This window comes from Dicentrarchus labrax, unplaced genomic scaffold (genome assembly GCF_905237075.1).
Source record: "Dicentrarchus labrax unplaced genomic scaffold, dlabrax2021, whole genome shotgun sequence".
In the NCBI taxonomy this organism is placed as follows: domain Eukaryota; kingdom Metazoa; phylum Chordata; class Actinopteri; family Moronidae; genus Dicentrarchus; species Dicentrarchus labrax.
Window position 1 is genome coordinate 26,629,973 of NW_026136711.1, and position 12,887 is coordinate 26,642,859.

Below are 12,887 nucleotides of genomic sequence, written 5' to 3' on the forward strand. Positions count from 1 at the left end.
CACAGTTACTCAACCCAGAGGCCTATGAAGCAAGACGGATTAAATTACTAATAAGTAAATGACGAATGATTCTCCTGTGAATTACATGTAATTTTTCAAAAGGGTTTGAGATTTCATGCAGACTGAAGTGACCTTTTTGAGGAAAGGTCTCCCTCTTCAGGGCAGAAAAAGAACTGCAATAGCATATATCCACACATATTTAACCATCAGAAGAAATGTGCCATACTGTATATTTCAATACATTTTATTTTTCAAACAAAGCAAAAAGCACAATAATGCATTAAAAGTTATTTGTTGCAGCTTTTCAATTTCAAGTAAATTGCAGATTTTCACGTAGCAGTGGTAATTTTCATGGCTCATACACATAAATAGCAAAATAAATAAATAATAATAATAATTTACATTCACATTTATATCAGTAGTGTAAATATTGTGTCCAGTGGAAGGGAAAAAGCACAAAAAACAGATCTAGGCTCTGTTGACAGAGACCATCTTGAAGCCTCGGATTGTGGAGTTGGTGAGTGACAGATTGGCCTGCAGCATCTTTGTTCCCACCATGCTGGGGACGAAGGTGATGTTCTGCTGCACTCTTCCTCCTGGACGCAGTTGGAGCATCCTGCAGGAAGACACAAGGTATAAAAAGAGTTCAGAAAATGCTGAAGTGCAACTACTACTCAACCGCTGACACTGGCTGCTCTGTCAAAAAGTACTGTGCTCTGTGACCTGCTTTCATCTGAAAATTGCAACAGACCAATTTGTTTTCTGATAGCTAAGCTCGTAAGGTTATAGTTCAGCACAAATAATTACTATCCCTGATTGGCACCTAGTACTGGAACATTTGGTGTATTACCTTGCCACACCTGCCAAAACACTGAACACAAACATAAGCAGAACAATACAAGTGTAACAAGCCCACATTCCTTCAATAAATACACACTGTACTGTGAGGCACTGTACAGTGACACACCTATATTTCCACCCATTCATTTAGCAGCCATTCATGATACCCATTAATCACAGAGGCGCCTATGACATTAAACAATCAACACGTACATAAACAATGAAGAGATCCTTACCTAAAGTGAATCTTGCCCTGGATCAGTCCGGCTCCAGCTACAGTCAGTACTCCACTCACCGGGTGTGAAAATGGGTTGGTGAAGATCACTTTGGCAGTGTGCTCTTTGTTAGGCACAATGGAGTCTTCATCCGCAATCTGGAAGAGGAATTTGTGTTAGTGAACGCTGACAATTCCTTTAAATTACCTTTGAAATAACTTTAAAGTGAAGCCATGACAATACATTCGGTATGTTTCCTACAGCTCTTGTCAGTTTGAATCATTTTAATTTATTTGTTTAGCTGTTATTTCAGCCGGTTGGGAGGTAATTACTCCTAAATCTAGCTTAATGCCTACTTTTTATTTCCCTAATCCTTCAAAGAGGTGACTTTGCAATCTGAACTATTAGTAAGTAACAATCAGAATGACTCTAGTACCTGTATGATGAGCTGTGGGCTGGTGATATTGAACTCTTCTGAGGCCAGGACACGATCCTGACTGGCTGTGTCCTCCAGGACAACAGCAAGGTTGATCAAGTCATCTCCCACCACATCCTCATACTGGGCTGGGAGGATCTGCTGCTGAATGACCTTGGCTGAAGAGACGCACACATTTAAACCACAGTCCTTCAGAAGGGAAAATGTGAGATTGTAGATGAGCTCAAAGTGTATTTACCCTCCTTGGGTGCCAGTTGTATGACACCTTGGGTTTCCCAGAAGGTGTCCGAGGGGCTGTGGTTGTATTCTTTAGCCTGCGCGTTCATATGCACCTTGATCATCTTGGCAATACTGTGCTTGTTGATGACTTTCACCGTGAAGCGGATAGCCTCCCCAGCAACAGGAGCTTTATCCAGGTTCAGGAAGACTAACACCCCCTTGGATGAGCTTGCTGAAATACCATGAAGAGAACCAGAGCATGAGATGGCGTGTGTTTAAACAGATTATGAGTCTTATTAATGTATTCAAAATTCTAAATTACCTCTCTTCAATGTTGAGTCTTCTGACACTGTGGAACTTCTTGATGTAAGTGTTGAAGTTGGGCCTATATTGTAAAGATCAAAAGAAAAATGTGAGTAACTATTAACGCCTTAGATGTCAACAATGTCAACATTATGTCACTTCATCAATGTATTTTCTGTTTTTGGTTCATACTTTTGATGTATTTGTAGTCTCCAGTGATGTTCTGGTGGATGGAGAAGCCAACAGCTTTGGTGCAGATGAGGGACCCCACTCTCTCTGTGTCTTTGCTGTAGCTGAGCACCCCTCCCTTGCTTACTACAATTGTGTGGACGTCGGCGTTCACCTCGGCGTAAACAAAGGGAATGTCATAAAACATGTCAATACGCCGATCCTTGATTGCTTTGACTGGGGCCGGGCCACAGCAGAACACTCCTAGGATAAAAGAAGGGAGAAAAGATGATTAAAGTAATGTTTATTCAAGAAAACACGTTCAGAGGTGACCCCAGAAAAGTTTCACAACAGGAGCAACAAAGTTTCTCACACACCTCCACTCCTCTCCTGTGGGGTCGGGTCCAGAACCTGCCAGCCATCCATTCCAAGTCCCAGATCCCGGCGAGTCATCCAGCACTCCACCCAGACATGGAAGTTCCTGTTTAGAACAGCCAAAATAAAATATTAGAAAGCATGAATGAATTTTTCTCAAAACTAAATAAATGTCATCAATGTCTGTGGCTCTGAAAAGCACAATAAAACAAGTTAAATCACTACTTACCATATGCTGTCCTTGCTGTGGTTCAGCTTCTGCCCTGTTTCACTGTAGTACTCCTCAATCACCAGGTTCGCATTGGTGTCGTGAGCAGAGTTGAAGTTTGTGACAACACGGCAAGGAATGCCTAAAACTCTCATGACTGAAAGACATAATTAAAACACAGACACAGATGTTTACATGCCAATGAAAATATCAGAACATTGCGTCATGGAACAAATGATTCGCTATGAGAACAAGACTGATAAGACATCAAACATGACGCCATACTTTAAAGGTGTAGTACTTGTTATTTAACAAAAATGATAGAACACAGAAAGAGTGCTTGACTGATATTTCTTGTAAGTGATTTAATTTCTGAATGATCATGATATAATCACCTGTGCACATGACAGCTGCAAACACCCAGCACTGTCCGTACTTGACCGGGCTGTAGCCGGACTGAGCCCACTGTCTCAAGATGTCCCCGCTCCCAGTCCACTTGGCGGGATTAATTCCTTGTTTGAAGTCACCTGACCAGTTTCCTTTCAGCACTCCACGGTCATCTTCACTGTTGATCTAAACATTAAAGAGAAGATGAAAATGTCAGTTCCCAAAGATCATAAAGCAAGCTCGGGCATGTCACATCTTCCGAGATTATTCTGATTCACAGTGACAATTTAATAACTACTTTAAATGACCGTTTTACTGCAATAATTACAGTGTTTCTGCATGTGACGTTAACATGTTCAGAACTTTGCAGGAGGCATGTGTTTATCTTTGCTTTATGTTTTTAATAAGCAGCTGTGACACTCATGTTGTCAGCAAAAGTAAATAAAAAAATTGGTGAAACAGAACACTGGTAGTAAGTGATTTATTCATATCTTGAAGTTTATAAGTTTTTACTCTGAATCTGAATCGCACTCACCATGGCAGACACGACCCGGCTGATGTAGACAGGGTTGTTTCGGTTCAGGTAGTCTATTCTTCTGTTCTTTTGGTGATGAGGGCTGACTTGGAGCAAATTCAGGCATGTCTCCAAAACACAAGGCTCATACTTTACAGGTAAAGAGAAAGAAATGACAGAATTAAATTAACAGTTCATGACATTTGAAGCATAATAAATACATTCTTGACTTGCTTGGTCAGGTTTTAGGATTAAGCTTAATCCTAAACTATTAACTACGCAGATACTATTTGCTGTTTTACCTCTACTAAATCATCCATTATAATTTTTCCCCTGATTAATTCCCTCTGTTTTCCCCCTTTTAATATTTTTTTTTTCATTTTTTTCAGTTGGTGTCTTATAATCCAATTTGAGGATTAAAAGTAAAAACTGCGAGTGGACACAAGCAATACTTGACAATGAAATACAATCCAATACAACAGCACCACAATGAACACTTCATTTATGGGGCTTAATGTAAAACAGCGTACAAAGAATGTCTTTGTACACTGTTTTACATTAAGCCCCAGTTGAGTCAGAGCCTCTTCTGTAAATAACCTGATAATATTATTCTCACTGAACATTTGCACAACTTCTGATCATTAGATATTGTTTTCATACCTGATCAAAGGACCACGGTCTTGCCACAAGGTTCATAGCAGTCCCCATAAACAGCAACCCAGAGTCGTTTTGGACGTACTCCTCTCTCTGGTCCTCAAAGGGAATGTACACTGTGTCCTCTGCGAGAAATAAGCCTTATATTTAGTACATACCAGTGTATATTGAAATATACTGCTTTATACAAGACTTCAGCTTCAATGTTCATTTAAAAAAATTTCCCTCTATCGTACAAAGCTCGTGCCAGACATTTGCTATGATGAATCCTTACCTCATGATTGACAAAGGCAGTCGCAAAGCACATCACCACTGTACTGTAGCAATCAGACTCCAGTAAAAGGAGCTAATAAGTGATTAAAGTTGATGAATGAATACAATACATCATCATGAGCTCAATCAGCCACACAAACCATATATATGAGTACATTAGTGGTTTGGTTAACACACTGCTGCTGTAACTTTATGAGCTAGCAAAGGCTTCCGAGTCTGCACAACTTTGCATGAACTTCCTAAAAGCTTGTGATCAATTCACTGGGTTGACTTGTACTCACCACTACACCAGGGATTACAGAGCAGGATGAATTTGCCAAAGGCAGTCTTCTGGCTGTCCTGAGTGAACACACTCAGCTGAAATCTGTAGCAGCCCACCGAGGCGGAAGCGGGAGAAGAGATGAATATGGAGGGGTTCTGGAGGTTCAGGCCCTCTGGGTCCATAGAGGCTTTCCAATGGGAGGAAGAAACCTTCTTGGAGAAAGTGACCGGCATTATCACATACAGATGGCCTGAGGAGAGACGAGACTTAAATTCAGGTTCAGATTGGTTGCATACAAAAGTCTGCTCCCAAACAGTTATCCATCCAAATCAATCTTGACTAAATCTAAATCTAGTCTACCTAGCATAACTTTGATCCTCAGAGAGTCAGTCTTGGGGTTGAAGGGTCGGCCCTGCAGCTGCACACTGACTCTGAATGGGGTTCCTCTTCGAACCACCAGGGCTTTGGAGCTGCTGAACCCATCTGTCCTGTGTCTCTCCAGGTTTTCAGATTTCTCCAGGTTGACATGCTGTATTGTTAAGTCTACAAATCCAGAGAAAAAAAGTTAAAGCAATTGCTACAGAAAAATGCATTCAACAGTTAGATGGCACTCAATATTCACCCTATAGGCAAAGAAAAAGAGCAGAAAAAAAGAGCATGCATCTCTGGAGACAAATCTCACCTTCCATTTGTTAGTGTCTCTCTTTCTCACTGCGATGCAATATGACTCTACTATCACCCTCTACAGCTTTATAAAGCTTTGCCCCACCCTCTGAAAGCATCTAGCGGGTGGTTGTGAGAAAGTGAACCGGTTTACCTCAATAGTTACCAAGGCCCTTAAATCATGCGTAAGAAAAACATGCCACAAAATGGTACAAGCCCTCCTCACTGACTATGCTGCAGGTGCAGGCAGCAGTTTCATGCGTAAATTAAGCCGTGAGTAATCCGACTCACCCACTTCAACAGAAGACCAGTGAGCATTCTGTTGTCAACACTTGCAACACAGATATGAGACCTGTTCTGGCTACTATCTGTTCATACAGCTCACAAAGCCTTTTTTAATATACATGTTGTGCTGTTATACCATTATTTGGCAAGAATGAGTTTGGTATCACAATATATTTAGTTGATTCTATAAAACACTATTTATTTTGTGTTTAAACCCCCAACTTACCAAAAGTAAACTTTTTTTTAAACTCAGATTTTCTGCATATAGTGGTTTGTTCTTTATATTATGAGCATTTTCTAGACTTTATACTTTTGTATTTGGCTTTCAGTGTCTGGTTTGTTTTGAATATATTCATTTACACATTAAAGTTTGAGTACACACAAAAAATATCATTGAGCTGGCATCTCATTAATTGTATAAATATAGAAAACTGTAAAATAAACCATTCATGCTATCAGTGTATGAATTGATGAATGCTGGAAAGTGTTGTTGCCGTATTATTGCAGATCTTTTACCATGGTACAGATGTTCTTCAGTGGGTAGCAAGTGCAAGAAAGTCCTTAATTCCACCATCTGACTGTTTAACTCAGCAACATGTGGCACTGTTTGTTTTTGTTTTGTTTTTTTTCTATTTTTATTATATCATGTATTTTTCTATTTTATTTTTATTTTTTGTGTATTTTCTTATCTTTTATGTTGTGTTGTATCTAGAGCTGCAGGGTGGGATCAATAAAGTCTATCTTATTTTATGTGTCTCTTATGGCCTTAAAGTCAGATTTGAATATCAAAAGATAATGTACACTGTCAAGTCTAAACTAAGATTTTATTGAACAGACATTGAATTTACCCCATGCTGATCACCCTCAAGCCTACAAGGCAAAACGTTATATCAGTAAAATAATGACTCAGTTACAACATGCAGATGAAAATGGCCACCACTGCTAGATATATCAGAGTTTAAAAAATACATACACACAAAATACGTACTGTGTGCCCTTTTACTCCACTGCCTGCAGCCTTGACAGTGTTGCACTGGGACACAGTTACTTCTGCCCCGGAAAAGTAGTGTGGGAGTTCGCTTTAAGCAAATTAGTGTTGCAATTTATGTTTAGAATTGTGTCCCAGTGAAAATAGCTTTATTGCGCAATTCATGTTTGAGTGGCAGGCCACTTTAATGATGGGTATGTACAGTACTTTGTGTGGGATGCATTCTTGGAGAACGAATACTGTCATAACTAAAGTATCTATCTGGTGTTATGTCTGAGTTAAATGTAATACTTAATTATACCTTTTAAAGACTAAATATAAAGAAACGTAAGACCAATCCTTGGCTATACCCTGCAAGAAAAGTTTCCATCAGTTGGCACAATGAACAATTTAGGATTTTCAGCTGCTAGCTGCGTTGCTCTATGAATAACAAAGTCAGACTGTCAGTCCACCGATTGGCACAGGATTTGGTACAGACATTCATGAATCCAAGGGGATGAATTGCAATGACTCTGGTGAAACACAGACTTTTCCTTTAGTGTAACCATGAGTTTGACGTTTGTGGTGTTGTGGGAAATTCACAATAATTGATTGCCTTTAAGTTTGGTACAAATATTAATGTTCCCCTTGGGGTGAATTATTATAGCTTATTATAACTAACTCCCATAGCCTTTCCTCCAACACTATCATAAGGTCAATATTTTAATATTGGTTTATAACTAAATACCTGCAAAGGTGCCGTTAGCATTTCAGTGTGCCTGAATCCAGTGTTACAGAACCACTAGCATGGCTGGACACTTTTAGTCTTAATATCTGATGTAAGCGGAGCTATCATTTGCTGACAGGTGCCAAATTAAGAGGGGGAACACATTACTCATTTACATCCTTCTGGTATATTCTCCGAGTTCCAAGTCAACGCTCAAACTGACCTGTTCCCGTTATGAAACTTAACAATGTGATTAGATAATAAATCAAACAGCAGTTTTATCTTTCTCCACCTTTCTTCCTTCACAAAAGGAAACATAGCTGAAGAAGTACTACATCCTTCACTTCAGTAAAAGTCATGGCTTCAAAGTTTTACATCAGTACAGAAGTAAAAGTATTAATGCTGAATGGCCCCTTTCAGAGTGCTATATTAGTATGTGTATTATTTAATTATCACTCTTGCATTAATGTGTAAGCAGAGGTCAGATAGTTGGTCAGGACACATGTTATTTCATTTTTTTGTTGGATAGTTTAGTCAACATTAAATCATATATTATAAGCTAATCAAATATGCAAGTTATAAGTCTGCCAATAACTACTAACTATAGCTGTATGGAGTTGAGTTGAATGAACAATATTAATCTCTTAATTTGAATGAATGCACTTAATTACTTTCCATCACTTGCAATCTATAAAACTACATAAGGGTCATGTACAAATATGAGACATGGTTAAATAATCAATGTTTAAGCATCTGATCATATTAAAATGATGCAATTTGTGTTATGTATCTACTCCAGATTGATATTGTAATGTAAGGCAACATAAATCATTTGTGCTAGATAATGAGTTGACTGTACCTTAAAAAAAATGTACTGTAAACAGTAATGCGTAAGAAAACACACGCCACAAAATGGTACAAGCCCTCCTCACTGACTATGCTGCAGGGGTAGGCTACAGGTTCATGCGTAAATTAAGCCGTGAGTAATCCGACTCACCCACTTCAACAGAAGACCAGTGAGCATTCTGTTGTCAACACTTGCAACGTAGTGCAGTTTTTTGCAACACAGATATGAGACCTGTTCTGGCTACTATCTGTTCATACAGCTCACAAAGCCTTTTTTAATATACATGTTGTGCTGTTATACCATTATTTGGCGAGAATGAGTTTGGCATCACGATATATTGTTTTGCGATTTTGTATTGATTCTATAAAACACTATTTATTTTTGTGTTTAAACCCCCAACCTACCAAAAGTAAACTTTTGTGTATGTTGGTTTGTACTTTATATTATGACCATTTTCTAGACTTTATACTTTTTTATTTGTCTTTCAGTGTCTGGTTTGTTTTGAATATACTTATTTACACATGAAAGTTTGGGTACACACACAAAATATCGTTGAGCTGGCATCTCATTAATCGTATAAATATAGAAAACTGTAAAATAAACCATTCATGCTATCAGTGTATGAATTGGTGAATGCTGGAAAGTGTTGTTGCCGTATTATTGCACTTCTTTTATTATGGTACAGTTGCTCTTCAATGGGTAGCAAGTGCAAGAAGAAGTGCTAATGCAGGTCCTTCATGTCAACATCTGTCAGACTCTTTAACCTTTTATTTATTTTTTGTGAGTGCTATATTAGTATGTGTATTATTTAATTATCACTCTTGCATTAATGTGTAAGAAGAGGTCAAATAGTTGGTCAGGACCTTATATATTGGGCAGGACACGTTATTTCATTTCATTGGTTAGTTTAGTGAACATTCAATCATATATTATAAGCTAATAAAATATGCAAGTTATAAGTCTGCCAATAACTACTAACTATAGCTCTCTTAAGTGTAGTGGGGGAGGAGCAGAAAGTAGCATAAAAGAGAAACACTAAAGGTACTTAAGCACAGAACTTGAATAAATGCACTTAGTTACTTTCCATCACTTGTAATCGACAAAACTACATTAGGGGTCATGTGCAAATATGAAACATGGTTAAATAACCAATGTTTAAACATCTATCATAGTAAAATTATGCAATTTGCGTTATGTATCTACTCCAGATTGATATTGTACTGTAAGGCAACATAAATCCTTTATGCTAGGTGAAGAGTTGACCCTGCCTTAAATACTGTGAACAGGTTTGACTGAAACAGGATTTTTCATTCAGCACTCATTAAATAATATAATACTGGCACACCTCTTTGGGTTTTAAACAAACATAAACATTAGTAGATGAAAAAAAACTTCCAGGTCCTGCAGAGGATCTCAGAGTCTTAAAGATTAGTAATAACAGACGGACACAATGGGAGTCATTGTGTTTCATTACAACAGAATACTTCAGGCAGTGGTCATAACCTGCATACTGCTTTGCTTTGCTGCACACTACACAATACACTCTAACTGCTCTTGTTCTAACTCATAAAAATCAAAAGCTTTACCCTGTTAGTTTTTATTAATGTGCATTATATAGAAAAACCCTGCGGATGAGCACTGTTGCTGATATTGACATTTTTGTCTCAGGTTCACGACAGCATTTCAGTCTGTTTTGTCTTTTATTCTGTGGCACTTGTAGTTTATTGACACGTTTCTTGGAAATGAAAATCAGACAAATGCACAATCACCCAAATATCAACAGGAAAATCATACTGGATATATAAATATACTGGTGTATCTCTTCATGTGTAAATCTGGTGTCAAACAAAATTAGCTTTGACAGCTGCAAGAAAATACATAAGAATGAATCAAACAATTAAAAAAAACTATGATACAAACTTTCATCTATAAATCTAAAAAGGCAATGTTATTTGGAATATCAGAATCAGAATCAGATTTATTCTGATATCAATAATTATTAAAAAAAATAATAATAATGAAATCATTGTATTATAAGGGCTGGTCCGTATTGGAGAAAAAAAAACGTAAGGCTTCATTTCTGAGCAGCAGTCCTTGGCTTATTATAAACAAGGAAGTCTGAGATGTCGTGCCACACATTGCTGTCGTGGTAGAGGTAGTTCATTGAGGACTGCAGGGAGGGCTGCAGGGTGTGTGGGTAATATTCAAACAGCCACAAGACAATGCCCCACACCAGCGTGGCGAAGAGCGGGAAAGGGTCGTGTTTAGGCTGGGGGATAAACCCTTTCTCTACAGCGAGCCGGGAAAGAGCGAACAGGATCCTGGACAGCAAGTACATGTTGATCTAGAGGAGAGAGGGGAAAAAAGTTATAATGATGTAAAGATTTAAAATCATGTGCTCACGACTACGGGCGTATCATACCTGACTATTGATGTTGTTGTTGTCTCCAAACACTAACCATCCTCCAACACAGGCAGCGAGAAAGGAGTGAGACTGCAGAGTCTTTCCCTGGACCCTCTCCTGCAAGGCTTGCAGCCCTTTGTATGTGAACACAAAGCATGCCAGGTTGCGGGAGTGGGTGTATGTGGCCTTCAAAATGGCTTTGAGCTTGTCCTTCAAACTACCAGATGAAAAGAACAACGTGTTCATACTTCAGAGGCATGGGGAGTGTTATAATAACGAGGTGCTTCAAAGATTCAGAGTCTTACCTGCCACTTCTGAATAGAAATGTCATTACCAGGGCATGTGGTGCTCTGATTTTGGCCCCATATCTGAGAAATAAACACACGGTGTCATGTCAGTGTAATGTGGCTTCAAGAGAAGGTGAAAAACATCCTGAGTGCTTTTAGATAACAACAAACTGCTAACACTACTTCTTCCCTTACAGGCAGCTAAAGCTAGATAGCGCTGTAGTAAACAGCTGATTAGCTCCCAGCGGTGTAACGTTAGTTAGCTCAGTTTATATTGAACGTTTTCACTCACACGGCGCCGTTTCTGAATCCTTTTAAAACCGCCAATGCAGCTTTATATTTCTCCTGCAGCAGGAGGTTATTGACGGTATACAGGAGAGTTTTTATCAGGTCAGGACCCGCCATGACTTTCAACAGAGCCGAGAGGACACAAATACATGTTGCACACAAGCCTGAATGATGTGCCACAGTGACAATTCGCCGTAGTGCAGCGCTTTATGTCCGGTTCCTATTTACCAGTGAAATGTGTGTTTTGAGAATAAAGAAATAGGTGTATACATATTCTTTATTGTTGTTGTATTTAAACGTATTGAAAAACATCATCAATATGAGACTGCAAAATGGATTTTTTTATTGTAGTATAACTTTTCTGTTGGGGTAAATCTACATGCCAATCTTTGGTGTGTAACTCTGGTAACTGTATTAGTCATTTAGCTATTGCATATTACATAATATAAGAGAGGATGGCTCACATGAACAGTGCAGACACAGCACCTTTAAAGAGCAGTCTTTAGTCATAAAGTCACAGTCAGGTGGCACAAATTTTAGGATTAAAATGGAATCATTTAAGGACGTACACATATACAGTATTCTGCTTCATTCCTCAAGTCACTCAACACCCGTGTTCATTGTAAGACATGATTATGTACTAAATTAAAACTACACTTATTTTGCTTTGCACCACATGTCGTCATTCTTAAAATATTTTAGATTAAATATGAATCTTAAATATTCTTTAGGGAGACCCAGAAATTGTAGCAACAAAGAGGCACATACAACTATTTACCAAATGTCTGGAGTTTTATTTTTATATTCTTTTATGTTAAGAAATGTGTAAAACAATAGCCGCCTTATGATTATTTAGAAGAACCATACAACCAAAATTGATCTTACATACAATTCGTAAGATATTATAAACAAATACAAAAAATGATGTGGTGTTAATAATGGTTTCATAAGAGTTTTAATCATTTTATTATTGTTTTTCTTCTAAATCTATCCAGTATTCAACCACTGACTTCCACTTATCTTAAGTTAGAGCCTACATCCTATGCAAACTAAGCACAATGAACCATTGTGGTGTTTTTGGTACAAAGATAAAAAAGAAGAAATGTGCATTTTGAGAATATCATTATAATATATATTACCTTAAAGGTGGGGTAAAGCTACTTATCAGACTTTGATGTGTAACTTTGGTGACTGCATTAGTCATTTAGCTATTGCATATTACATAATATGAGAGTATCAGTCTAAGAGTGCAGACACGTGTTATAACACCTTTCAGAAGAAATAGAAGAAATACAAGACCAGCCTTTAATCATATCCTGCAAGAGAAGTTACAGCCAGGTAGCACAGATTTTAGGATTTTTAAAATGGGAGGCAATAATTTAGGGGTGCAGCACACACACAGTATTCTGCTACATTCTCCTCATTAACACCCATTGCTCATTGTAAGACATAATTTATCTTTCTTCTTTCAGGAGAAAAAGCATCAGTAAGTACAAAGCCCTTTGGTTGAAGAATTCTTAACTTGGTAAAAGTGTTATCAGTAAAATATACTTAAAATATCAATG

The 12,887-nt window shown here is 38.0% G+C and overlaps 2 protein-coding genes across 2 annotated transcripts; both read right to left on the reverse strand.

The window, feature by feature from the left end:
- Positions 1-228: 228 nt before the first annotated feature.
- On the reverse strand, positions 229-5,675 carry tgm5l (transglutaminase 5, like). Its single transcript, XM_051414665.1, has 14 exons — positions 5,537-5,675; positions 5,215-5,397; positions 4,874-5,104; positions 4,326-4,444; positions 3,687-3,815; positions 3,160-3,337; positions 2,786-2,921; positions 2,559-2,662; positions 2,206-2,445; positions 2,033-2,095; positions 1,730-1,942; positions 1,492-1,649; positions 1,077-1,213; positions 229-616 (listed from the first exon to the last, which is right to left on the reverse strand). The coding sequence occupies exons 1-14, from the start codon at positions 5,541-5,543 to the stop codon at positions 469-471; spliced, it is 2,046 nt and encodes a 681-aa protein (XP_051270625.1). The 5' UTR covers positions 5,544-5,675; the 3' UTR covers positions 229-468.
- Positions 5,676-10,024: 4,349 nt separating this feature from the next.
- On the reverse strand, positions 10,025-11,490 carry pxmp4 (peroxisomal membrane protein 4). Its single transcript, XM_051416030.1, has 4 exons — positions 11,327-11,490; positions 11,053-11,115; positions 10,766-10,964; positions 10,025-10,687 (listed from the first exon to the last, which is right to left on the reverse strand). The coding sequence occupies exons 1-4, from the start codon at positions 11,437-11,439 to the stop codon at positions 10,418-10,420; spliced, it is 645 nt and encodes a 214-aa protein (XP_051271990.1). The 5' UTR covers positions 11,440-11,490; the 3' UTR covers positions 10,025-10,417.
- Positions 11,491-12,887: the final 1,397 nt, after the last annotated feature.